The sequence below is a fragment of the Lytechinus pictus genome, chromosome 5 (genome assembly GCF_037042905.1).
Source record: "Lytechinus pictus isolate F3 Inbred chromosome 5, Lp3.0, whole genome shotgun sequence".
Lineage (NCBI taxonomy): Eukaryota > Metazoa > Echinodermata > Echinoidea > Temnopleuroida > Toxopneustidae > Lytechinus > Lytechinus pictus.
Genome location: NC_087249.1, coordinates 20,516,894 through 20,542,978, shown reverse-complemented (window position 1 = coordinate 20,542,978; position 26,085 = coordinate 20,516,894). Strand labels below are relative to the sequence as shown.

General features: G+C 36.7%; 1 protein-coding gene across 1 annotated transcript; it reads right to left on the bottom strand.

Moving 5' to 3' along the window:
- Positions 1-720: 720 nt before the first annotated feature.
- LOC129262303 (mortality factor 4-like protein 1) lies at positions 721-20,631 on the bottom strand. Its single transcript, XM_054900403.2, has 11 exons — positions 20,541-20,631; positions 15,064-15,110; positions 14,440-14,507; positions 13,495-13,584; positions 12,027-12,154; positions 9,858-9,997; positions 7,123-7,224; positions 6,176-6,267; positions 5,101-5,203; positions 4,496-4,565; positions 721-4,025 (listed from the first exon to the last, which is right to left on the bottom strand). Exons 1-11 carry the CDS (start codon positions 20,569-20,571, stop codon positions 3,856-3,858), a joined length of 1,041 nt encoding a protein of 346 aa, XP_054756378.1. The 5' UTR covers positions 20,572-20,631; the 3' UTR covers positions 721-3,855.
- Positions 20,632-26,085: the final 5,454 nt, after the last annotated feature.

Below are 26,085 nucleotides of genomic sequence, written 5' to 3'. Positions count from 1 at the left end.
TCACGAACCTTCACTGTCAATGCTATGCATTTTAAATGCCCACATTTTGTATTGCGATCCATAGATTACCACAAAAAAGCAAATGTTTATGTACATATAGGCCCGTATTCTGAACTCTGGTTTAAATTAAACCCTGGCCAATTGGAGCACGAGCCCCTAACAGTAAACATTCAATTTCTTAACTCATACGACGCTCAAAGTGTTCATAATCGTCTGGGAGTGATAACTGAAGTATTTTTCTTTGTTATGAAAGCAAATGAAACAAAATAGTAAAAATATGAAATATACAATATAAACATAATTTTTGAATTTTTGGCTCCCCATAATTTTAGCACAGAGTTAGACTGTGGTCTAATTTAAACCTGACTTCAGAATATAGGCCATAGGGTATATGCTCATCATTGATCAAAATATCAGTACATTCACAGCCAAAAATACACATAATGGAGTTTTACAATTCATTTCATGATATTTCTTGTTAAACAAGGGTCTGATTACCATTAAATGTCAAGTCCATCCCAGAAAAATGTTGATTTGAATGAATAGAGAAAAATCAAACAAGCATAACACTGAAAATTGCATCGAAATCGGATATGAAATAAGAAAGTTATGAAATTCTGAAGTTTCGCTTTTTTTTCACAAAACAGTTATATGCACAATTGAGTGATATGCAAAAGAGAAAGTCGATGATTTCCTTTACTCACTATTTTTTTTTTGGGGGGATTATACAATATTTCAATTTTTACAGATTTGATAATAATGACCAACTTGACTGAAGCAAAAAATGTTGAAGCAATGGTAGTTCCACATGGTCAGGGAGGAATAAAACTTTAATATTTCATATTTCACATTATGAAATACAAAAGAAATAGTGAGTGATGTCATCAGTCCCCTCATTGGCATACCGACAAGGATGTGCATATAGCTGTTTTGTGAAATTAAGTGTAATTTTAATATGTCATAACTTTTTATTTTCCATCTGATTTTGATGAAATCTTTAGCATTATATTAGTTGGATTTTTATCTTTTTACTCGATTGAACTTTTTGCTGGGGTGGACTTGACCTTTAAGGAGACCACTTCTTAAAAACGACATCAATTCATTAAAGTTAAACATTATGAATGGTGGTTCTTGAATTAACAGGAGTCTTCAATCAATACTCTTCTGAGAATCATGAGGAAAAATTGAAATTGTGTACTGGATATTTTATCTATTTAAGGGATTTTCATTTCAGAACCATTTACTAACTTACACAAGTGGAACGCCTCTGGCAGTCTCGCCTGCATTACGCAATTTAATATAGCAGCAGTGCTAACTTTGAAAACTACTATAAAATAATCATTCACAAAAACATTCATATAATGACATAATACCATGTTCATTGACCATAAATGACATTTGAACGGAGACTTAAGACTGTCAACTACATCCATGTCCACATTTCATTCACTCTATCCATAAACTTTCAAAGTTATGATGGCACTTCGACAATTACCCCAACATGGCCTAAGTTTATTGACCTTAACTGACCTTTGACTTGGTTTTGTGACCTGAAACTCACAGGGGATGTTCAGTGATGCTTGATTACTCTTATATCCCAAGTTTTATGAACTAGATCCATAAACTTTCAGAGTTAGGATGGTAATTCAACAAATTCCTCCAACACGGCCAAAGTTCATTGACCTTTAATGACCTTTGACCATGGTCATGTGACCTGAAACTCGTACAGGATGTTCAGTGATACTTGATTACTCTTATGTCCAAGTTTTATGAACTAGATCCATAAACTTTCAGAGTTAGGATGGTAATTTAACAAATACCCCCAACACGGCCAAAGTTCATTGACCTTAAATGACCATTGACCATGGTCATGTGACCTGAAACTCACACAGGATATTCAGTGGTACTTGATTAACCTAATGTCTAAGTTTCATAAACTAGATCCATAAATTTTCAAAGTTATGATGGTAATTCAACAAATACCCCCAACTTGGCCAAAGTTCATTGACCCTAAATGACCTTTGACCTTAGTCATGTGACCTGAAACTCAAGCAGGATGTTCACTAATACTTGATTAACCTTATGTCCAAGTTCCATGGACTAGATCCATATATTTTCAAAGTTATGATAGTAATTCAACAAATACCCCCAACTTGACCAAAGTTCATTGACCCTAAATGACCTTTGACCTTGGTCACGTGACCTGAAACTCGAGCAGGATGTTCACTAATACTTGATTAACCTTATGCCCAAGTTTCATGAACTAGGTCCATATACTTTTTAAGTTATGATGTCACTTCAAAAACTTAACCTTCGGTTAAGATTTTGAAAATAATTTTCCCAACATGGTCTAAGTTCATTGACCCTAAATGACCTTTGACCTTGGTCATGTGACCTGAAACTCAGGCAGGATGTTCAGTAATACTTGATTAACCTTATGTCCAAGTTTCATGAACTAGGTCCATATACTTTCTAAGTTATGATGTCATTTCAAAAACTTAACCTTAGGTTAAGATTTGATGTTGACGCCGCCGCCGCCGCCGTCGCCGTCGGAAAAGCGGCGCCTATAGTCTCGCTCTGCTATGCAGGCGAGACAAAAACAGTTGAATCCCACCTATATGTATATTCTTAGCAAATTAATTTCATCCCCTTTTTCATAGATCACTGACCATAAGAACAGGTAGATCTATCCCCTGATGTTTTGTCATATCACTCATCCACTCAGACTCTTAATCTTTCTCCTTGCTGTAGTTTTCTATGAACTGAAGTTAGCAATGAAAATGTATGAAAACTTTTTGGATTGGTGGTATTTTCTTCTGTACCTGACTGACTGCTAAGAAAGCATGAATACTGTGTTTTTTTTCTCTTTACATTTATGGAAACAACCAGAGGAGGGATGGCTAAATGTCTTTTCTTATTTACCAGGTGGGTGTTTCATAAAGTTACGAACAACTTTACGAACGACTGGTGATAAATAACACACACCAGATTTTCATTAGTGCAGATTGTTTCCTAAGAAAGAGTCACCAGTCGTTTGTAAGTCACTTGTTAGTTACAAACAGCTTTACGAAACACCCACCTGGTAATGAGGGTAAATGCTTCAGGGCAATGCCATGAAATGATCAACCTTTTTGTACGTCCGACCCCCATTTTTCTCAAGTTTTACTTCCCTTAATAAACTGACCAAGTCATGGTCATTTGACAGCATTACAGACTGTCAAACGAACCAGAAATCAGAGACAGAAAGTTTCATGGAGGTCCCACACATAGAGGGTTGGATGTACATATTTTATGGAATTGCCCTTCCGCAGCGAGGATATTACGGCACAAACTTGGTTTTGCCAGACTGCTAGACCACCACTCCAACAATAGAGCCATCAAGCTTCCTCCAGCTGTGCATGCAAGCTCAGGTGTATTTACACTGGAATCTGTACATCAATTACCATTGCTAACTTCAGCTTTTTAAACTACCACATGAAACACCCACATCATCATCATAATAATAATAATAACAGACAGTTCTTGTATAGCGCATAACACATTATAAATAACGTCTCTATGCGCTTCCAAAGGACTTGGATATTATTACCCTGGCTTTAGCCCCGCAGCCTTTTACAGCGCTGGGGCGTTTCAAGGAATAAATTCCTGCCAGGTACCCATTCACCTCACCTGGGTTGAGTGCGGCACAATGTGGATAAATTTCTTGCTGAAGGAAACTACGCAATGGCTGGGATTTGAACCCACGACCCTCTGTTTCAAAGTCCGGAGACTAATCCACTGGGCCACAACGCTCCATAATCCAAGCATTACATTGGCAATGAGAATAAAAATAGCACAGAAATACAGCTGACGTTGCTACAGAGCTTTCCGATGATATTCCGGAGGGGCAGCCTCGTAGTCGCTGGGTTTGAAGAGAGATGTCGAGTTCTTCTTGAGATAAGTCAGGAAATCATGGACGTGAGTCAGGAGGAGTTGCATACTCTTCTCATCAACAGGTGTAAACGCAAGCATTCCACCAAGTTTCACTGATCACAACAAGAACAGAGGAGAATGTTATTACCACAGATACTAATGAATTCAATCCAAACTAATTTCAAATATTTCAAAATTTATTTTCCATTTCTAGCAAAAAATTTCGTAAATAAAACAGATTTTAAATGCAAAATTTTTAGAGGAAAGAGTTTAAAAATTGCAAATCAGATATTGGAAATTTAGGGGGATGCTACATGCGAATATGTCTTCATAAGGTAACAAAAGACAATCAGAGGGCATGAAAATCATGTAATGACAAATAAACTATGAGTGTGAAGCTCTTAATCGGGATATCATAGAAAAAATCCCATATTCATGTATATACATGTCTAGGTTTTGAATAGATCGTCCCAAACGCAAGAACACAATGGTAATTTTTTCATTCACAAAATGTATTTTTTAAGCCATTGAATGATAGTAAGGTGTTGCCATTGGTTTCATTCATAAGAGTCTTACAACTTACCAAAGAGTCTGAGTAAATGAACGGCACCATATATCCTGGACATCGGTTCATCGGGGTGAGCTGCTAAGATCTAGGAAAGAGATTTTTAAAATAAAAATAACATGGACTTATATCTCAATTATTCTCATGTACTTCAAAGTTCAATAAATTAAATGGTACTATGTAGGAAGCACGTGATGGAGGAGTGTAGGGTTGGGTTGAGAGAGGGGGAAGCATCGAATAGAGGGAGGGAGGGGGTATTAGGGTGATCTCTGTAAGTACAAAGGTGTATTCTGCCACCCCTGCAGTCGGAAAACGGATAACCTTCTTCAAAATATACAGTTACCAGTGAGGAAGCACTTCGATGCATATCTTACAACAATGAGTTGTCAGGGTAAGTTTGGGCGATGGCCAATGGACATTTGGAGCATTCAGTCTACGCTGTTTGGTAGCCCCTTTCGCCAAAGGTAAATTACTCTTACAACTCATGACAGGTTTACTATAATACTTCAAACAACTGTTCTATTATCAAGAACAATATCTAGTTTATGACGTAGTCTCGCCAGAATTGACAGTGTTTTAATACTCCTCCTGTATCGATTCAAAAGACAGAATGAAATACTCACATCTGCAAACTGAGGTCTTTCAAATTTGTAGAGTAATTGCGTCCCTAACATAACATTGAAGTATTCTTTCAACCCTTGGCAAATTTCAGCAATAGTGCTCTCTCTGTCCAAAAATAAGAAATAAATAAAGAAGTAATTTCAACATGTTACGAAAAGGGAGAACATACCGGTAGTTTGAGTGTTCAGTAGTAGAATTTCTTCATCATCATATACTATGTAATCTTCAGACCCCCTCCCCTGGTGAACAATATTACTACGATTGACATATGTAATATTTTTTTAATTCATATCATTTATCATAAGTCATTTAAAACTGCATATAAAAGGCAGAAAATATGTATCATTCTACTATTTGTATGAAATTATACAATGTTCAAATGGACACAAGTGCTTATATGTTAAAGCTCCCTTCAATTACAAAACATTTTCATGACACATCTATCATTGACAAAAACTACTATGATCTTGAATTTGAAAATTCAAAGTCAACCTACTACTGTTCATCCCCATCCCAATGGCCCGAATTCACAAAGGTGGTTTTGAAAACCCACGGTTGAGTCCATGGATTATGCAGATTTCCTGTATAAATTACGCTTATTTTACTGTGTATATTAAAAAATGTCCAACGCTGATGCGCGCTTTTGTCATTGAGCCAAATTGACGCCTGTTGCCGTGGTTATCCACGCTATTTTATTCATGAGTCCACTGTTTTGAATATGAGTCCACTCATCAAACAGTGGACTTGTGAATAAAATAGCGTATCTAACCATGGTAACAGGCGTCAATTTGGCGCACTTTGAAAAAAACGTGCATCAGCATCGGACATTTTTTATACACGTGCCCGATACATGCTAAATTAAGCATAATTTATACAGGAAATCTGCATAAACCATGGGTTCAACCGAGGGTTTTAAAAAACCACCTTTGTGAATTCCGGCCAATATCTCTTTAGTAAAGTATTTAAAAAAAGTTCTTTAAAAGACTAGTATATAAATCATATAAACCAAATTTGAAGAAAAATGTGAGTTATAATCAAATACAGAGGTATTGGCATTTCTTTAAAAGATATACTTACTTGGCTGGAGTCATGTCTTTCTTATTTTTCTTTTGTTTCATGTATTCCTCTAATATCTGCTCCACTGTAGTCCTGGCAGGAAGATGCAGCAACTACAACAGGGAAAATATGGATACAAAGGTAAATTGCCAATTCGTCTACTGCCAACTCGTCCACCCACCACACGGTCTACTTTCATTTAGTCTAGTGCCATTCCGTCCATCAAAATTTTGTCTAACAACCACTTGGTCCAATCATCACTTCGTCTAATCACCATTTCATCTATGACCATTTGGTCTCATAACCAGTTGGTCTAATATCCTTGTTATTTTCATTCATTTTGCACAATTTAACACTTAGTCCAATTAGACCAAATGGTATATGGACGAAATGGCTATTGGACCAACTATTTATTAGACAGAACGGCATTAGACTAAATGAAAGTAGACCATGTGGTGAGTGAACGAACTGATGGTAGACCAAAAGATAGAAGACGAGTTGGCAGTTGGACGAATTGGCATTAGATGAATTGGAAGTAAACCGACACAAATAATGTTTAACATGTCTTAAACTAAAGAAGTGAAACAGGCTATTCTCTGAGTACAAATAGTATTTACAAGTTGGATTCTTTACGGTGCCAGTCAAAATCTATGTATCTGCATCCTACATATCTAAATATGATGCATTAGTACTACCCCAATGATGTAAACCTTCTTTTAGAGCATGGCAGCGGGTCACAATCATCCATAATTCCAACCATGAATAAACAGTGATCAAACTCTTCAATTCACAAACACAGGCAGGCCCGTTGATCAGCGTCCCCACCCTCCAAATATGTTATTGTCTTTTGAAGCCACCAGAAGAAAACCACCTGCATACAATACAATATAGATTAATAAAATCACCTATGACTGACATGATAGATTTGTAAGATCATTGTATTTTTTTAAGGAAAATAAACTACATACCATCTTTTGTCTCGTTACGGCATCCCAGTCATCTACTAAGATGGGTTTTAGCTCCTCAGGAACTTTGACTTTGATGTCTACTTTGCTCACAAATGATTCCTCCTACAAAACAAATGCAAGACCATAAGACCTTTTCAGATGTAATAAAGCAAACCATATCAACATTTTTCACACACATGCAAATAAACGCTCTTGATATGCTTCAAGAAGACAGACAGACATGACATTATTCCTTTGTGATGTTATGACTTCTGTTCTGATTTCATGAAAATAAAAATCCATATTTGATTGTTCGAAACATAAGTCAGAAATAGAAATCATCCAAAACTTCATTTTGTCTAATTAATGGTGGGTCCGGCAGCCATTGAGCAGCCCCAGATCTACGTTGCTCTATCCCTTTAAGGTCAAGTCCATCCCAGAAAAATGTTGATTTGAATAAATAGAGAAAAACCAAACTAGCATAACGCTGAAAATTTCATCAAAATCGGATGTAAAATAAGAAAGTTATGACATTTTAAAGTTTCGCTTATTTTTCACAAAACAGTGATATGCACATCTCAGTGACATGCAAATGAAACGGTTGATGATGTCCCTCACTCACTATTTCCTTTGTTTTCTATTGTTTGAAATATACAATATTTCATTTTTTACCGATTTGACAATAAGGACCAACTTGACTGAACCATATAGTATTAAACAATGCTAATTCCACATGTTCATGGAGGAATTAATCGGTGTTTCACTTGACAAAGAGGAGAAAATTAGAATATTTCATATAATAAAATCCAAAAGAAATAGTGTGCGTATGACGTCATCAGTCTCCTCATTTGCATATTAACCAGGATGTGCATATAACTGTTTTGTGAAATTAAGCAAAACTTTAAAATGTCATAACTTTCTTATTTTACATCCGATTTTGATGAAATTTTCAGTGTTATTCTTGTTGGATATTTCTCTTTTTATTCAAATAAACTTTTTGTTGGGGTGGACTTGTCCTTTAATTCTTTGAACCCTCAATTAATTGGGACGATCGTGATCCCCACCCTGAATTATTTGCCGAATTCAAGATTATCTGCAAAATGAAGGAATATATGACATTTGAAATAAATGATTTCCTGTTCTCATGATTCAAGCCCAACTATGTCAGTGGCACCATACTCTGCTGGTACCTGGCCTGACCCGGCTGATGTTGTTTAGCTTCCCGTACTAACAATAATATCAAATTCTGTCTCAAAATCACTTTAACAATAGCTTACGCATAGTCCTTATACGACTTGGCATGTATTATTGCATGAGCCTCCTTGGTAGGGTAGTATATTTTGGTCATTTTTTATGCTAAAACTGCCTTATAAATATGTCTTATAAATGAAAGCCAGTCGTATGACAAAATTATAAACTGAAGATATTGACTAAATATCTCTAAAATGACATCATTTTTACAGGTCACCTGATATCTAAAATCCTTGCTTTTCGAATCACATGACTTGAAGCCTGGATTCCAGCTTTTCGGGTATATGCACGTTCATGGTGAAGCCGGTATTCCGGGTTCAAAGGCTTAAATTGTTGAGCGCCAAACAGGGTATTAGCATCTCTCATCTTTTAACGTCGTATGGTCTGATGCAGCCATGTTTTCAACAAATTTAATTTGTCCTGTTTTGCTTTTAGTTTTATTGCAAAAGACACATGCCTCTTCTGCATTTTATTGCCTCATATATCTTAAATTTGTACACAAAAAAATGTTGCTAAACTTTTTTTACAGGCTCTGTCACATCGTTCCGTGCAAGCCTTGCGGGTTACTATTTTTGCTACCCGCATCCAGCACCACCCCTGCTGCTCAATCTTTAGAGACATGTAACTCAAGTTCTATTTATTAAGCAATGAAACTTTCTTGATTATTAGCTAATAAATTCACCTTTAAAACGATGGCATGGCTCCTTTTGGTTTAAAAATATTTAGGAATAACTATGAATTAAAGGGGAATCCAACCCAAATAAAAACTTGTTTTTATAAGAAAAAGAAAAATCAGACAAGTTGATAGGTGAAAGTTTGAACAATATTGGACAAAAAACAAGAAAGTTATGAATTTTTAAAAGTTGTAAATATTGGTAATCACTATACCCATGGAGACTTCAAATTGGCCGCATATGGGATGTCATAGTGATGTAAGGCAAGGACTACTCTTCCATGTACTCCAATACATATTATGGCTAAAATGTTGTTTTCCCCAAAAGTTTTATTTCAAATTATATTTATCTTTCATGAGGACAGAAAACAATATACTACCTGGATTATATTTAGATTACTGCCCCAGAGGAAGGGGTACTTAGGAGAAAACCACAAATCCCTGATTATAAAGTACATGGCCTATGGGAAAGTTGTCCTTGCCCCTTGTCATAATTTACTTACCCAGTTGCCAATTTGAAATCTACATACTATTAGTGATCTCAATTTTAAAGCAGCTATAACTTTCTTATTGCTTGTCCGATTTCTTTCAAACTTTCGCCATTTTGTTTAATTCATTTTTCTCCTTCCCAACACAACATTTTATGGCCAAGGCTGGATTCCCCTTTAATGTATGTAACAGCACCATCCGTTTTGGTGGGCGACCTCATGACACATGTCCATATGCATACATGTACATGTATGTATTAGGTCAATAAGTAATACAAAATGAACAAGAAAACACACTGAAAGGAAAGAGATCTAGAAATGATTAACTCTTTGTAGTAGCATACCGTTTCAACTGTATTATCTGGGCGTGATCTCTTCTTCCTCAGTGAATCAGCTTGAGGAGCAGGGGCAGGGGTAGCAGCCACTGGAGTAGGCTCTTCTGGGGGTGGTTGGGGGGAGGCTGCTGCAGAAGAAGGGGTTGATGCTACAAAAAAAATATACATAAAGAAGGGGCACTTAGTAAGCACAAGTGGATCCAATCACACAATAGAAGAGAATACTAAATTTTATAAATTGCTTTAAAGTGCGAAACATTCCATTTAGCATCTTCAGGAATTTGCATCATACCTTCTTTAAAATTGATCAAACTAAATAGTGGAAGGAATAATAAAATTCAGTCGTAGATTATTGAAATATAAATAGAACACACACACACGTACACACAAAGCACATACATGTAAGCAAATAAATACTGCTCACTGCTCAGAAACATGTATGCCAACTAACACACTCAAACATACTTTTTAGTTCTCATAAAAATATGAAATACAATTACTAATGAAAATGCATAATTTACCTTTGGAACACCCAGGACAGAAAAAAGTTATCTATAACTACAGAATTGCCTTCTGCCCCAGTTCCAAGGAAATGGAAACAAAACATGTCAAAATAGTTAGGTAATGTATGATGGCAGAATACACATGAACATAATGTCTGTACAGGAGTACAGGCTATCTACATTAAATACACCCAGGACAGAAAAAAGTTGTCTATAACTACAGAATTGCCTTCTGCCCCAGTTCCATTAAAAACAAGTGGAATGCCTCTGGCTTTCTCACCTGCATCACGCGATTCAATATAGCAGCAGTGCTAACTTTGAAAACTACTATAAAATAATTGTTCACAAAAAACACCATTCATATAATGATACAATACTACGTTCATTGAAATTTGACCTTGATCATGTGACCTAAAACTTGTCAGTGATACTTGATTACCCCTATATCCACATTTTATACACTATATCTATAAACTTTGAAAGTTATCACAGCAATCTAATACTTACCTCTAAAATGGCCAAAGTTCAATGATCTTAAATGACCTTTGACTTTGGTCATGTGACATAAAACTCGCATGAGATGTTCAGTGATACCTGATGACTCTTATGTCCAAGTTTTATGAACTAGACCAAATACAGAGTTATGATGGTAATTCAACAGATACCCCATTATGGCCAAATTCATTGACCTTTGACCTTGGTCATGTGACATGAAATGCGCACAGGATGTTCAGTGATACTTGATTACTCTTATGTCCAAGTTTTATGAACTAGACCAATAAACTATCAAAGTTATGATGGTAATTCAACAAATACCCCCAATTTGGCCAAAGTTCATTGACCCTAAATGACCTTTGACCTTAATCATGTGACCTGAAACTTGCACAGGATGTTCAGTGATACTTGAATAGTATTATGTCCTATTGTGTCAAAGTTTCATGAATCAGATCCATAAACTTTCTAAGTTATGCTGTCATTAAAAAAACTTAACCTTTGGTTAAGATTTGGTGTTGACGCTGCCGCCGATATTCAACAGATACCCCCAATTTGGCCAAAGTTCATTGACCCTAATGACCTTTGTCATGTGATGTGAAACTCAAGCAGGATGTTCAGTAATACTTGATTAACCTTATGTTCAAGTTTCATGCACGAGGTCCAAAAGTTATGATGACATTTCAAAAACTTAACCTTAGGTTAAGATTTTGATGTTGATTCCCCCAACATGGTCTAAGTTCATTGACCCTAAATGACCTTTGACCTTGGTCATGTGACCTGAAACTCAGGCAGAATGTTCAGTAATACTCGATTGACCTTATGGCCAAGTTTCATGAACTAGGTCCATATACTTTCTAAGTTATGCTGTCATTTCAAAAACTTAACCTTTGGTTAAGATTTGGTGTTGACGCTGCCGCCGTCGGAAAAGCGGCGCCTATAGTCTCACTCTGCTATGCAGGTGAGACAATAATGAGGGTAATTATGGATCCTTTCCTAACATCCCAAGAAAAATGAAAAAGCAAATGTGTAATTAATATTTCCAACACTTGATATCACAATAATTTTTGGAGGTATGGCCTACATATCACGAAGCTTCCCAATCAGCATAAGGAAAAACACTGACTTTTAAGATCTGAAATATTGGAGTTGATTCCAGTATTCAGTTGTTAAATCCACTGACCTGGTTCAGATGAAGCCTTTGCTCCTCTCTTTAATGTGGTTTTTTCTGAGGCTGATGGTGTTGATGATTGAGCCTTTGATGACACTTCTTTATCAGGTTTCTTCTGACTACGAGCTCTCTTTTGCTTTCTGTGGGAAAACAAAGAATAGTCAAGTAGGTCAACTAGCTAAAAGTATTGATTTCAGTTTAGTATATAAATCGTCAGCGGTCATCCGAACCATTGTATCAGTCAATTTTGGTCCCCAAAAAATAGATTTCGAGATTTTTGCAGAAAATGAAAGTACAAGTCCTACTCTATATTCATAACTAAATTTTTAGGCAGCAATTCATTTTATGAGATATGAGAGGATTTTCACGGCTATGCCATACAAATTTTTAATAAAATGCGCAAATCCCATTGGAAACATGTACTGTAACAGAGCGATACAACGTTTTGATTGACCGCGATTTCAATGCACTGGGCACTGCATTGACTTTGCATGTGAAAAGCGATATGACGTTTTGACTGTTCGCGCGCATTGAAATCACAGTCAGTCAAAACATTGTATCTTTTTTTCCCTATGGCGTTTTTGTACAGGGAAAATCTGAGTCGCTCAAACCGAAATTACAAGCATGTAGCTCTTTTGCCATATTTTCTCGGATCCTTACTTTTGTGTAAAAATAAAGATACCAACGCCAAGCAATTTTCTTGGTCTTTCCAACCATGTATTTTTAAAGCAATGAATATGGTGTAAGGCTGGGGCTCTAAGTGTGAAAATTATAGTAAACTTTAAAGCTGGTTTTCTCTGAAATGGGTTTGCATCGTCGTATGTGTGATACGACGGTTCGGATGACTGCCAACAAAATCTACCAAGATCAAATAAGGTTTTAAAAAAAAATAGATAATGGAAATAACAAGTAGTTTACATGATACACAGCCATTTTAAGAAAATGTAGTCATGACTGTATGACGTGTAATGGAAGGATGATTTCGTGACTTTAAACAATTTGGTAATTTTCAAAATATCTTCATTCAAAACATGGCAAACTCCATAAAAAAAACCCAAAACAAACCTCGTTATCCATTCAAAAATTTTCCTTATCTAATAACATCAAAAGTTCATTTCTACTTTCGAATTGCTCTTTGGCAATTTAAAGTGAAATTGATCAGTTAAGATAATTTAGATATGAATTCAAGTACTTCTAGAAACGGCATAGGGTCACCAAATATGAAGTACTGGGTAGAGTGCATGAGAACACTGGCCTTAGGACTTGATATCCTACAGGGAACAAAATGTCATTATCAACTGAGTAATCTCTGAAGGAAAGTTGGACAGGTGAACCAGAAAGTGGGATAATAAGTAAGGACAAACATGCTTCAACACAATACACATCTAGTGAAAGATAATGTGATATTGAGAACAAAACCTTTGGAATGCTCTGTTTGATTGAGCCACCTTGGCTAGAATATGACAGAGAAATGACTTACGCTTTCTGAGCTGCAAATAACTCCTTCTGCTTCTGCAGATTGGCCTCATTAAACTTGAGCGCTCTGCTCTCAGGAACCCATTCATCCCAACTGTAGAAAAAAAATAGTAATGCAAAATGATCTCAAGTGATTATGCAACATGTATCCACTGTCCTTTCTTTCCTTTTCAAGTACCGAAAACAAAGATAGAAAATAAAGGTCATAATTTCATGTACTTAAACGATACTACATGTATAAATCCAACTGATATATGATATCATTAGATATAGGCCTACACTGTAAGTATAATGACACCTATCTACTATGTACAAGGAACCACTCTTGAAAAGAGTGCCATCAATTCAATCAAATCAAACTCAACTTGAGATTTATTTTCACTACTTAACTATTAGATCTCAAGTCTACATTTATTGTAATAATTCAAAGGCTTTTATGGGGCTGGAGCCTACTGTATCTAGTCACACAACAAGATGATAATTTCATAGTACTTGATAGGTATGTAGGTATAGGTAATACATATAGGTATGTAGGAGTGTTGTGGCTCAGTGGATTAGTCTTCTGACTTTGAAACAGAGGGTCGTGGGTCCAAATCCCAGCCATGGCATAGTTTCCTTCAGCAAGAAATTTATCCACATTGTGCTGCACTTAACCCAGATACCCGGCAGGATTAATTCCTTGAATGTACTGAGCGCTGAAAGGCAGCTTCAGCTAAAGCTGGGGTAATAATAAAAATATTAATTAACAATGCGCCTCGGAAATCAGAATAGATTATTTCTAGATAGATGGTGCTATATAAATGCCTATTATTATTATCATTATTAGGTATACCTAGTCAAAAATCACATTATTCTATCTTGTGTAAGTTTAAATTGGTACATAAAAATAAAAACAGAATAAAAATAAGAAGAATAATTGGGGACAGAAACTTGAGGGACCTTAACTTACTTTTTATTCCAACCATTGTAGTGGATGAAATATCTGATCATTTTATCCTTGACCTCCGATTTGACGCACTAGGGAAGGAAAGAGACGCAACCAAAATCATTAGGTGAGTAGGATAAAGTAATACTAGTTTTTCAATTGGGTTGACAATGAATTGCAATATCAATATTCAATAACATTGTGTTTTTAAAGATTGACCACTGATTTAACACATTAAATGAAAACTGATGCAATTTTACTGTACATCTCTTTGTACACAGTTGAAAGTATACACTTATCATCAATCACTGAAAAAAGGCAATAATTTGGGAAGCATGGCCCAGCACAGGCCTATAGATACATAATGGATGAATACTGTACTTAAGTTATGTATCCTTTTCCCTTATAAGCTTTATGTGTTTGGTCTTTTTGTTAGCCATGTTGACTTTTGAAACATTGCAGGTTATGGGAACTACAACAAAAATAAGAGGAACAAACAGAGGCGGCAGAACGTCAGACTCATACAATGAAAGTGGAGAGCCACCTATTGTTTGGCAGACAAAGGTGCCCCTCAACTTTCTTTGTCCAAGCCCGATGTTCCACAGCCTCTGGAAACAAAACCAAAAGAATAAAATGTTGCTACTTTACCTTGGCTTCATATAGTAGAGGTCCATGGAAGCAGAGAACTCTTTCACCTGATATAGGGGTACAACAAAGAGAGTTATTTCTTCATCACATAATCCCTCAATGTTATTTCTAAGGCTTCCCAGATATCATGTGATGATTTCTATAACGTGATTCAGCATGAAGTGTTTGTAATGTACAGTCCTTTCCACTTGTATTCATTATTGTCAAAAGATTTTCAACAGTTTTTTCCAACTTTAAATAGACTCCAGTCTTAGCATGGATGGCTGGTAAAAAATGATTTTACTGGTAAATACTGCCACACATTAAAAAAAAGGAAATATCAAATCTAGAGCCGAAGATTTGACTTCTACAGTATAGAAGCTTTTCTGCCATATTTTTAAAAAACTTTCTTTTCACAAAAACAATATTCACCAATGTTTAATATATTTGTCTGATTTTAAATTGCATGTTAAATTTCAACTTTCATCTCAATATTTATTGTAATCTTGAGATGTACTAACAATGTTTCACGGCTGTGCTTGGACATAGCGCACAGCGCATTCAAAAGTCAATGCATATGAGAGCAGCTGAACTGCAACCCAGAACTATTCGCACTCGCACTGCGCTAAAATCCACAGTCAAATCAAGGCAACCCGAATGTATCAGTTGACTTTATTTATGTACAAATTCAATGTGGTCGACTTTTTCTGTTTTTGCGTACTTTTGGCGACCCGGTTTCTTAAATTCGAGATAAGCCTCTGCATGCTTTGGAAATAAGCCATATCAGATTCCACATTTTTTACGGCAAAATTTAGTTTTCTATAAATTCTAACTTGTTAGATTTATGAAGTTAAAATCAGACTTTCCATGACACTGATGAGTATACAAATGGGTGCTCCTGTTTGGTGCATTGGTGATTGAATGTGCATGCTGGCTTGTGATTGACTGTTAAATCTTGGTACACCTGCATGTCGAATTTAGGTTAGACACGCATCACAATAGCACAACTCGTCGTCGTGCACTCCTAGTACCAATGAGGTCAAAACATAAATTTATTTTCCAGCATGACGGAGTATAGCTGGTTAAACTTTGTTTAGACGGGAACGTACAAAAGCTAAGTCAGGCAAGCATAGCGGTCTTGATGACATTTGATAATTTGAATATGACGTATAGGGTAATTTGAATATATGAAAAGATGTAGATTCTTGAGTTGGGCGTAGAGAACGCCAATATTCATTCTAACCTACAGCACCACACTACTGATACTAGCACATCTTTTTTTGAGCTTCCAATAAACCAACATGGAATTCGTCGAAAGTTGCAGAGTTGATCTATGTTAAGACGAGTCAAACTCAGAACAATCTCCTATCTGAACTCGATAATCTGATATCAAGCAGGCTGAACAATTATCAGCAGTCTTTTGGAAAAACACAGAAAATCCTAAACGACGCCCAGGTTGCCAAGATTCGAGAAATGCATTCCGACGACTACAAATTCCAGAGGAGAGGAAACAAAGAACAGCATTAGGTCAACGTAAAGATACACAGGAAGCTTGTAGAAGCCAATCACTATCTCGAGGGAGCTCAGGACAGGCCATCAGCAGTTTTAGACGCCAAGGAAAAGATCGCCGAAGGTATGGAAATCATCGAAAAAAGACAAAACTTATCAAAATGGCCAACAAGTCGCCATTAGGATGGAAGCTTGTTAATGAGTATGAGCAGAACACATTAGCCAATGACTCAGACGATGAAAAGCACAGCCACGTTCAAAGCCAAGGCGAGAGCGGAAAGGAAGGCGAAGAAACCAGAAGGAAGGTTTTATTTTCCTTATGTCGGGAACCAAATCTTCACCATGGAAAAGTCATCCAGGTTTCCAGAGAGAGCAAGATCCCACACCAAGCCACACATCGTCATCCTATACCCCTTTTGGTCGAACAACACCAGAGGACCGGAAGAAGCCCGGCATCTGTTTTTCCTGCAGAAAACCAGGCCATTGGAAGGTGGATTATCCATTAGAGGCAGCCGTTCAGATCAGATAAGTGAATCTAAGTTTTTTCTTGAGTATAGAACAATAGTATCCGATAGTTCCCCCAAAATGGAAAAGTGATATCTGAAATTAAACAAGAACAAAATACAGAATTGATACATTCCGCAAAGGAAAATGAAGTTGAGTGTCAAGATATTGAGTTGGTAGACTCGAGAGAGAAGGAGAATGTTTCTCCTGTTGGAAAATTGAAAGAAAAATGCTAGTGAATTCACAGAATTCGGCGCAAGTAAGGAGATTTTAGACATTATCGAGAACGGTTACAAATTGTATTAACATACATTGCCTGATGATTGAGAGCTCACTAATAACAGATCTGCACATAATCATTCAAATTTCGTAGAGGAAGAAATTGGGAAATTGATAGAGAGAGGTTGCGTTTCAGAAGAGGAATATAAGCCATCAGTTGTTAATCCTTTAACAGTGTCTGAAAACAAGGGAACTTAGACTAGTCTTAGACTGTAGGCATATCAATCCACATTTGTACAAGAACAAATTTAAGTACGAAGATGCCTCGGTTGCTAGTGATGTTATTTGAATGAGGGGATAACATTTTCACATATGATCTTAAATCAGCATACCATCATGTGGAAATTTTGAAAAACATAGGAAATATCTAGGTTTTTGTTTGGAGTTCCATGGTCAGAAGAGATACTTTGTCTTGAATGTACTACCCTTCGGTATATCTACCGCTGGTTAGATCTACATCTTCACAAAGTTAACCAGAGGTCACAAGGAAAGAAGGTCTTGTTCCAAGAAATTGTTACAAGAAATTTTGAAATGACTGAAAAATAGACACAAATTGGGGGGAAAAAAAAGAAAAGGGGTGGGACAACTCGGCTCGCAGTCCGACTTGTCCCGACCCCAATATATCATAACCTTGTTCATTGAGTGGTTGTGATCAATGGAAAATGACAATTTGAAAAAATCAATCATTTGTCCCTAAGAACAAGAGATAATAATAAGCCCAAAATTGCCAACCTTATTTCTCCACATAACCGAGAACAAGGCTATATCATAACCTTGTTCATTGAACGAGTGCCCACGGCCCGGTGGAGCCCCGTGTTAGGTATGGTAGTGTATTCTTTACACCTCTTCACCAGACCTCTGGAACCTCTGGAAATGAAAAATTGTATTCTGTGATAAAAAAAAAGTATTTTCCCCCCAAAAAATGTATCTCACAATAAAATGCGTGGCATGCACGCTCATCGAGGCGCTCAAGCTGCATGCAAGCTTAAATGCACACTGCTCTTGCAGATGAAAAAAACAACATTGAAACACGTGTATATCTCACCCTGGTTTTAACAAAATGATTGAAAAAAAAAAACCAAGTTACCTGAAATTACATTGTGTAAGTTTTATGAAAATCATATTTTTAAAAGAAAAAACGTACTGTCCTGACCAGTCTTATTTTGATTGCAAAAAACATACTAAATACGTACTGGTTGGCAGCTCTGCTACACCTATATTTCAGTGCTTTGAAAATGACAATTAGAGGAAATACATTCAAGAAAAATTCGCACTTGCTAGTTGCTATTCCAATTACGAAAATTATGAATATAAATTTATTTGATATTTACCAACTGTTTCTTTGCATCGCACTTGCTGCATACCCCTCCACGAAAAACAATAATGTTTGTGCGTGACAAATTACATCATGATTCTGAACGCGCGCCGGACGGGTAAAGATATTCTTGATTATAATGATGTAAGAACAAATTTGTGTGATTTTTTCTTCTTATATCATATCATGAGTAAATTCTAAGTTTTTGTTTGCTGTTCTTATATCGATTCTGAGCAGATGTTGGTAATAAATTCGTGTTTGATAACTTACTTTATTTTTTCTTGTTAGATGCATGTTTCATGGAACTTTCCAATATTATGCTCGTTCGTATCGTGACGCTCATCAAGTTCTATCGATGCGCTGCCGATCGTCGACGGCTCTATACTCACAAAGTCACGGTAAACCTCGCGCACGGGTACCTTGAGAACTAGCCATCGACGATCACCCATTTTTTTACACCACACCTCATCATTCGATCGAAGGAGCGGACGAGATTGAAATTCGGCAGATCAGACCCATATTTCCGTTAGAAAATATATCAATTGTTAATGCAAAACTATGTTATTTGATATTTTAAGCATTTTCTGTCATTTTAGAGATAATAAGTTAAAAGTTGGATTTTTTTCGCCTTGTTTTTGCAATCCTGTTCTATGTATTGCTCTGTGAAACTGAATTGCGGAAGTCTTACCGTACGAAATGGTTTTCGAACGCAGTAATATGCGCGTCCGGAATTATAATAGTGTCACTCCTAGTACCAATGAGGTCCAACATTACATGTATGGACCTCATAGGCGACATCAGTAGTATTTTTGGTTAGAAATCTCTGAGAACAGGATATTTAAACATTATATCACAAGTACAAGCTATAATTCCTTTCTCTTATTTAAATTATAATTTTATAGTGTAAATGCATCGTTAGCAACAACAAAAAATGAAAGAAATGAAGGGGAACTTACATTTTCACGGCTTTTTCCTGATTTTCTGGGCAGCTGCTCTTCTCTTCTGACTCGCGATCGAAGCTGATATGAAGATCACGTGATTCGCGTTCTCGTCAGCTGATCGGTTGGTTATTCTTTTCGTCAGACGTTAATAATATATATTTTATAATGCTAGCATTCATCGCTAATTTAGGTGAAAGAGATTGAAGTTAAACAGCGCCAGGTCGGAATCATAATTATTTTGGAAGAGTGTATTTATACACTCGATCTCATACCTGACGTAGACGGCGCTATTCAACAAATGCACAATCTTCAATATAAAAAATAAAACAGAAAGAACGCCTTGAACACAGGCCAAAATGCCTAACGATTTCTCCGCGGCATTAACAACTATCGTAAAGGGCGCTCCATTTATCAATAAAGATGGACGCTAAGCTGTCTATGGCGACAAAATTTGCCGCAAATATTTACGAAGAATTGTGAGAAATGGTCTGAAAATGCAACAAAAGAACCGGTGAGTACCGATTAAACATTATTAAATTTGTAAATAGATTATACATACCTTGTAGATTTAGTTTTTAAGGTGATATTAGTGCTTAGTTCTAAGCTAGGGAGGCCCAAACGCGCGTGAGTGGAGTCCCAGTTTATTAGCACGGGTAAGTATTGGGGTGTCGCCTAGAGTGAATAGTGTCCGGTAATACAATACGTGACTATACTAATTACTATATTACTATAGCGACTACTAGGCCTACGAGAGAATGCACATGTGGGACCGTATTCCAACAAAGCTTGCATTTCACGGATTTCACGTGCGATCTTTCAACAATTCTTGAAATATCGGAGTAAGAAAGAGATTACAAAAGTATTACAAAATACAAATTAACGTATCTCTCCGCATAATACATGCAGGATAAAAATAAAAATGAAATATTCACATAAAACATAGCATTTACCTTCCGAAAACTTTGTCTTGACAGGTGCCATGGTCGGTCTTTGACATCAATTGACCTTTTACCTTGACGCTACGCTGCGCTATTTTTAGCGATAGCTGCCTAGCTGGGCCGCGGGCCGCGAGCGCTAGCTCGCTGCGTGTATGTGCAGGTAATCGTGAAGGAAAACAATTTTTTTGGAGGTGGAGGGGGGGGGGGGGGGGTCCGTTTACAACAAGTAATATATCTCTATGTCATATACTACTTATCAATCATCATGTGGCTCGGTCAAATAATATAATCTCTGATTTCTTATTATGGGACTTCAAAAAAATAGCCTATAATGAATAATAATAATAACAATAATAATATTAATGATGATAACAATAATAATAATAACAATAATACTACTGCTACTACTACTAATAATAATGATAATAATGCTAACAATAATAATAATAATAATAATAATTATAATAGGCCTATATATATTCTTTCCTCCTCTCCCCTCCTCCCCCCCCCCTCTCTCTCTCTCACTAGCTATAGCTACGTACGCGCATACTGTTTTTATCATGACGCAATTTCAAATCTTGATCCTAACTTGACAAAGCCCTATGGGCGAAAATTCGTGAAATTTCTTTCGTTATAACGACTTACGGAGTTTATTTCATCTTGAGTTTATTCTATTGACTGACTCCGAGCAGAACTTAGGGCCCTCTTCTTCTGTCTTGTGGTGTACGTGTTGGCAACCAGTCAAAAAATGACTATTTTTGCCACTGCTTTGATTTGGAGCCTTCTTGAGAGGAAGCTTCTTTCCCCACGGGACCTAGGAAGCGGGGGTGCTGCCCCCATATTTTCCCAGGGGATATGCTGCGTGTATTATTATTCATAGGCAGCACCCCCTGAATTCTGGTATAGGTGTGTCAATTAGATAAATATATGTAAAATTTCGTGTTGAAACTAACCTTTTTATTTTTTTTGCTTGTCAGACTTCTTTGAACCAAAACGACCTTCATTTTGTAACTGACCCCCCCTTTTTGACTTAATTTACTTCAGCACCATTAGTATCCCGCAATTATATTAGTAACCATCTGGAATGAAATTATTGGAAATGGTTTTTGGACTGATTTGAGTAGGTATATGGGTGATGTCAACATTTACCAAAAAAGTTAGGAGGAATACGGGTTGGGGAAAGTCTGTGGGATTTTTCAAGGTCAAAGGTCAATGACCTTTTCAAATATACTGTATAATGGTAGCTCCCAGATAAAATATTACAGGTTGGTGATCATGGTGTCAAAATGCACAGCTAGATTCTTAAAAGAAGATCAAATAAAATCAAATTAAGCACCTAAAATGCTCATTCACCCATGAAATTCAAGGTCAAAGCCTTTCAAAGGTCAATGACCTTTATTATATACATTATACCATACGGTACTCTGAGATGAAAAGGTGCAGGTTGGTGATCTTAATTGGCGTCAAAATGCAGAGGTTCTAACAGGAAGATCAAATAAAATAAAATAGTGTACCTAGAATGCACATTAAACAATAGCATTCAAGGTCAAAGCCTTTCAAAGGTCAATTACCCTTTTTTACATTACGTATCATAGGCTACTGTATAATAGTATCTTTGAGATTGAACGGCACAGCTAGGCCCGGGGGGGGGGCACTCGACCAAAAAAGTGGAAGGGGTGTGCCGCGGGCGAGACAAAAAACGGGGGCCTTGGAGCGGGCTCATTGTAAAAAGGAGGGTCCTCGGAACGAGCTTCGGAACTACAAATGTTTGTGAAAACGGGGGTCCTTGGAACGGGTCGCCTGCGTGCGAGTGCGTATGCATCCCTATGGAACGTACATGGAGCTAATCCGGCGGCACGACGGACAGCGAGCTGCGGCCGCTTTTCACCAAAATTGCGACCGGAACGGCGTAACGGAAAATACGCGAAGCCCTGGAGCGGATTTTTTTCTTCTTTTTTCTCGAGAAGAAGAAAATGCTATGCTCTGGAGCGGCTTTCTTTGTTCTTTTTCTCAATAAGACAAAAATGCTGTGCCTCGGAACGGAAATTTGAGTGTAATGGGGGTCCCCTCCGCGGCACATACCCACTATGCATTATATACTGAGTGCCCCCCCGGGCAGCTAGGTTGGTGATCGTCGTGTCAAAATGCACAGCTTATTACAGGAAGGACAAATAAGATAAAGTTAATCACCTAGAATGCATATTAATCCATAAAGTTCAAGGTCAAAAGGTCAATGACCTTTTTACATAGGATATATATCGTATAATGATATATCTGAGATAAAACACTGCATGTTGGTGATTTTGGTGCCAAAAGCAATTTTGCAAGAATATATAAAAAGGCAAAAAATAATCATAAAGAATAATCATTCACTTCTGATATCCAAAGTCAAAGGTCAAAAGTTAATAAATATCTATATTACATAGCTTATGTAGGTTCGAATCAGTGATAGGTCAATACGCCATCACGTGATCATAGCTGCGAGGATCGCATTTGGTATATTCGAGGTTTTGACGTCACCTCAGTGAATATAACTGCGTTGTATTTTCAATTGCGGCGTTATATTCACTAAGGTGACGTCACTCGCTGCTTACAAGTTGCGTTATCATGTAGTTTATTTGATGTACGCGCTAGTGTTAAAGGGATGGTCCGCGCTGAAAATATTTATATTATTTATTTATAATACATAGAGTAGAATTCACTGAGCAAAATGCCGAAAATTTCATCAAAATCGGATAACAAATAATAAAGTTATTGAAGTTTAAAGTTTAGCAATATTCTGTGAAATCAGTAGTCATGAATATTCATTAGGTGGGATGATGATGTCACATCTCCACTTTCCGCTTTCTTATGTTATTACATAACATCATATTTTTTTCATTATTTCATACTTGTGTGAATAATAATGTCTCCCTTATAATGAAATAAGTTGCAGCAATAAATATCTAATGCACTAAATCATTTGTCAATCCAATTTTTCTAGTTCTTGGAGGAAAAAATTTGAATAAACCTAATTTCATATAATAAAATACAAAAGAACAAGTGGGAATGTGACATCATCAGTCCACCTAATGAATATTCATGACGACTATTTTCACAAAATATTGCTAAACTTTAAAATTCAATAACTTTGTTATTTGTTATCCGATTTTGATGAAATTTTCAGCATTTTGCTCAGTGAATTCTACTCTTTTTATTAAGCTATAAATACTTTCAGCCCGGACCATCCCTTTAATGCGTCGATTGCATGAAGAACGCGCTTGATGTATTTTCCAATTTTTTTCTATTATGACGTAGACGGATCAGAGCTGTAGCAAGAATTTCGGGTTGGGGCCAGATGATGAAGGCAATTAATCTCTGATCCATATAGACTATATAATATGACAGATATTGCCTGGACTATCGTTTTAATAAATAACATTTCAACTCCCCTCCGAAGCTATATTTTTCCCTCGGGAGAATATTTTCCCTCAGCGCTGCGCGCTTCGGGCAAAATATAATCCCTTTGGAAAAATATAACTCCGTCGGGGAGAGGAAATGTTATATTCAAACTCTAGGTAGGCAATATCTGTATAACATATCCATGCATGATTCCCCCAAAAAAGAAATTAATCCATTATATTCACATTTTATTTGTAAAAAATAGAACGAAAGGTGGCTATTTGTAATGAAAACCTGGAAGTTCAATAATTTCACTCTGAAATATAAGGATAAATAATGGCCATGAAAAATATATTTAGGGGTTAGAGGTCAATCAACTATTTCAATAACGTCAGGGTATTATATTTAAGTAAATAGGTCGATAACTTGATTGTGGCATGTACATGTACAGGGGCGGATCCAGCTTCCGCCAATAGGGGGGGGGGCCGAATTTTTTTCACCCATATTTTCCGCGATCGTCCGCTCAAAGTTGATTTTTGTTTGTTTCTCTGAAGGGGTTGTCCCAGTGGCGTAATGAGCAAAAAAAAATTGGGGGGGGGGGGGGGGGGCTCGATACAGCGTATTGCGCAAAATTAATAAGAAGTTGCGAACGAAGCGAGCGAGCAAAAATGTTGACATTTTTATTACAAAAATCAAAGTTTGTGATAGATTTTTACATAACACTTGGAAAATAATAGGCCTATATTTCTTTCTTATCCCTTTCCTTTTCTCTTTTTTGTCTCACCTGCGAAGCAGAGTGAGACTATAGGCGCCGCTTTTCCGACAGCGGCGGCGACGGCGGCGGCGTCAACACCAAATCTCAACCGAATGTTAAGTTTTTGAGATGACAGCATATCTTAGAATGTATATGGACCTAGTTCATGAAACTTGGCCATAAGGTTAATCAAATATTACTGAACATTCTGCCTGAGTTTTGAGTCATATGACAAAGGTCAAAGTTAATTTAGGGTCAATGAACTTAGACCATGTTGGGGGGGAATCAACATCAAAATCTTAACCTAAGGTTAAGTTTTTGAAATAACATCATAACATAACTGTATATGGACCTAGTTCATGAAACTTGGACATAAGGTTAATCAAGTATTGCTAAATATCCTGCCTGAGTTTTGAGTCACATGACCAAGGGCAAAGGTCATTTAGGGTCAATGAACTTTGGCCAAATAGGGGGTATTTATTGAATTACCATCTTAACTTTAAAAGTTTATAGATCTTATTCATGAAACTTGGACATAAAGTATCACTGAACATCCTGTGCAAATTTCAGGTCACATGACCAAGGTCAAAGGTCAATGGACTTTGGCCATGTTGGGGGGGGGGTATTTGTTGAATAACCATCATAACTCTGAAAGTGTATGGATCTAGTTCATAAAACTTGGACATAGGCTAATCAAGTATCATTGAACATCTCATGTGAGTTTCAGGTCACATGACCAAAGTCAAAGGTCGTTTAAGGTAATTGAACTTTGGCCATTTTGGTGGTAATTATTAGATTGCTGTGACAGTCATAACTTTCAAAGTTAATAGATTTAGTTTATAAAATGTGGATATAGGGGTAATCAAGTATCACTGACAAGTCTTAGGTTGCATGATCGGCTCGGTGTAAAAATGGCAGAGGTAAAAATGGCAAAGGAAAAAATGGCAAAGGTAAAAATGGCAAAGGTAAAAATGGCAGAGTTAAAAATGGCAAAGGTAAAAATGGCAAAGGTAAAAATGGCAGAGGTAAAAATGGCAAAGGTAAAAATGGCAAAGGTAAAAATGGCAAAGGTAAAAATGGCAAAGGTAAAAATGGCAAAGGTAAAAATGGCAGAGGTAAACGTGGCAAAGGTAAAAATGGCAGAGGTAATAATGGCAGAGGTAAAAATGGCAGAGGTAATAATGGCAGAGGTAAAAATGGCAGAGGAAAAATGGCAAAGGTAAAAATGGCAGAGATAAAAAGGGCAAAAGGTAAAAATTGCAGAGATAAAAATGGCAAAGGTAAAAGTGGCAGAGGTAACCATGGCAAAGGTAAAAATGGCAGAGGTAAAATGGCAGAGGTAAAAATGGCAGAGGTAAAAATGGCAGAGGTAATAATGGCAGAGGTAAAAATGGCAGAGGTAATAATGGCAGAGGTAAAAAT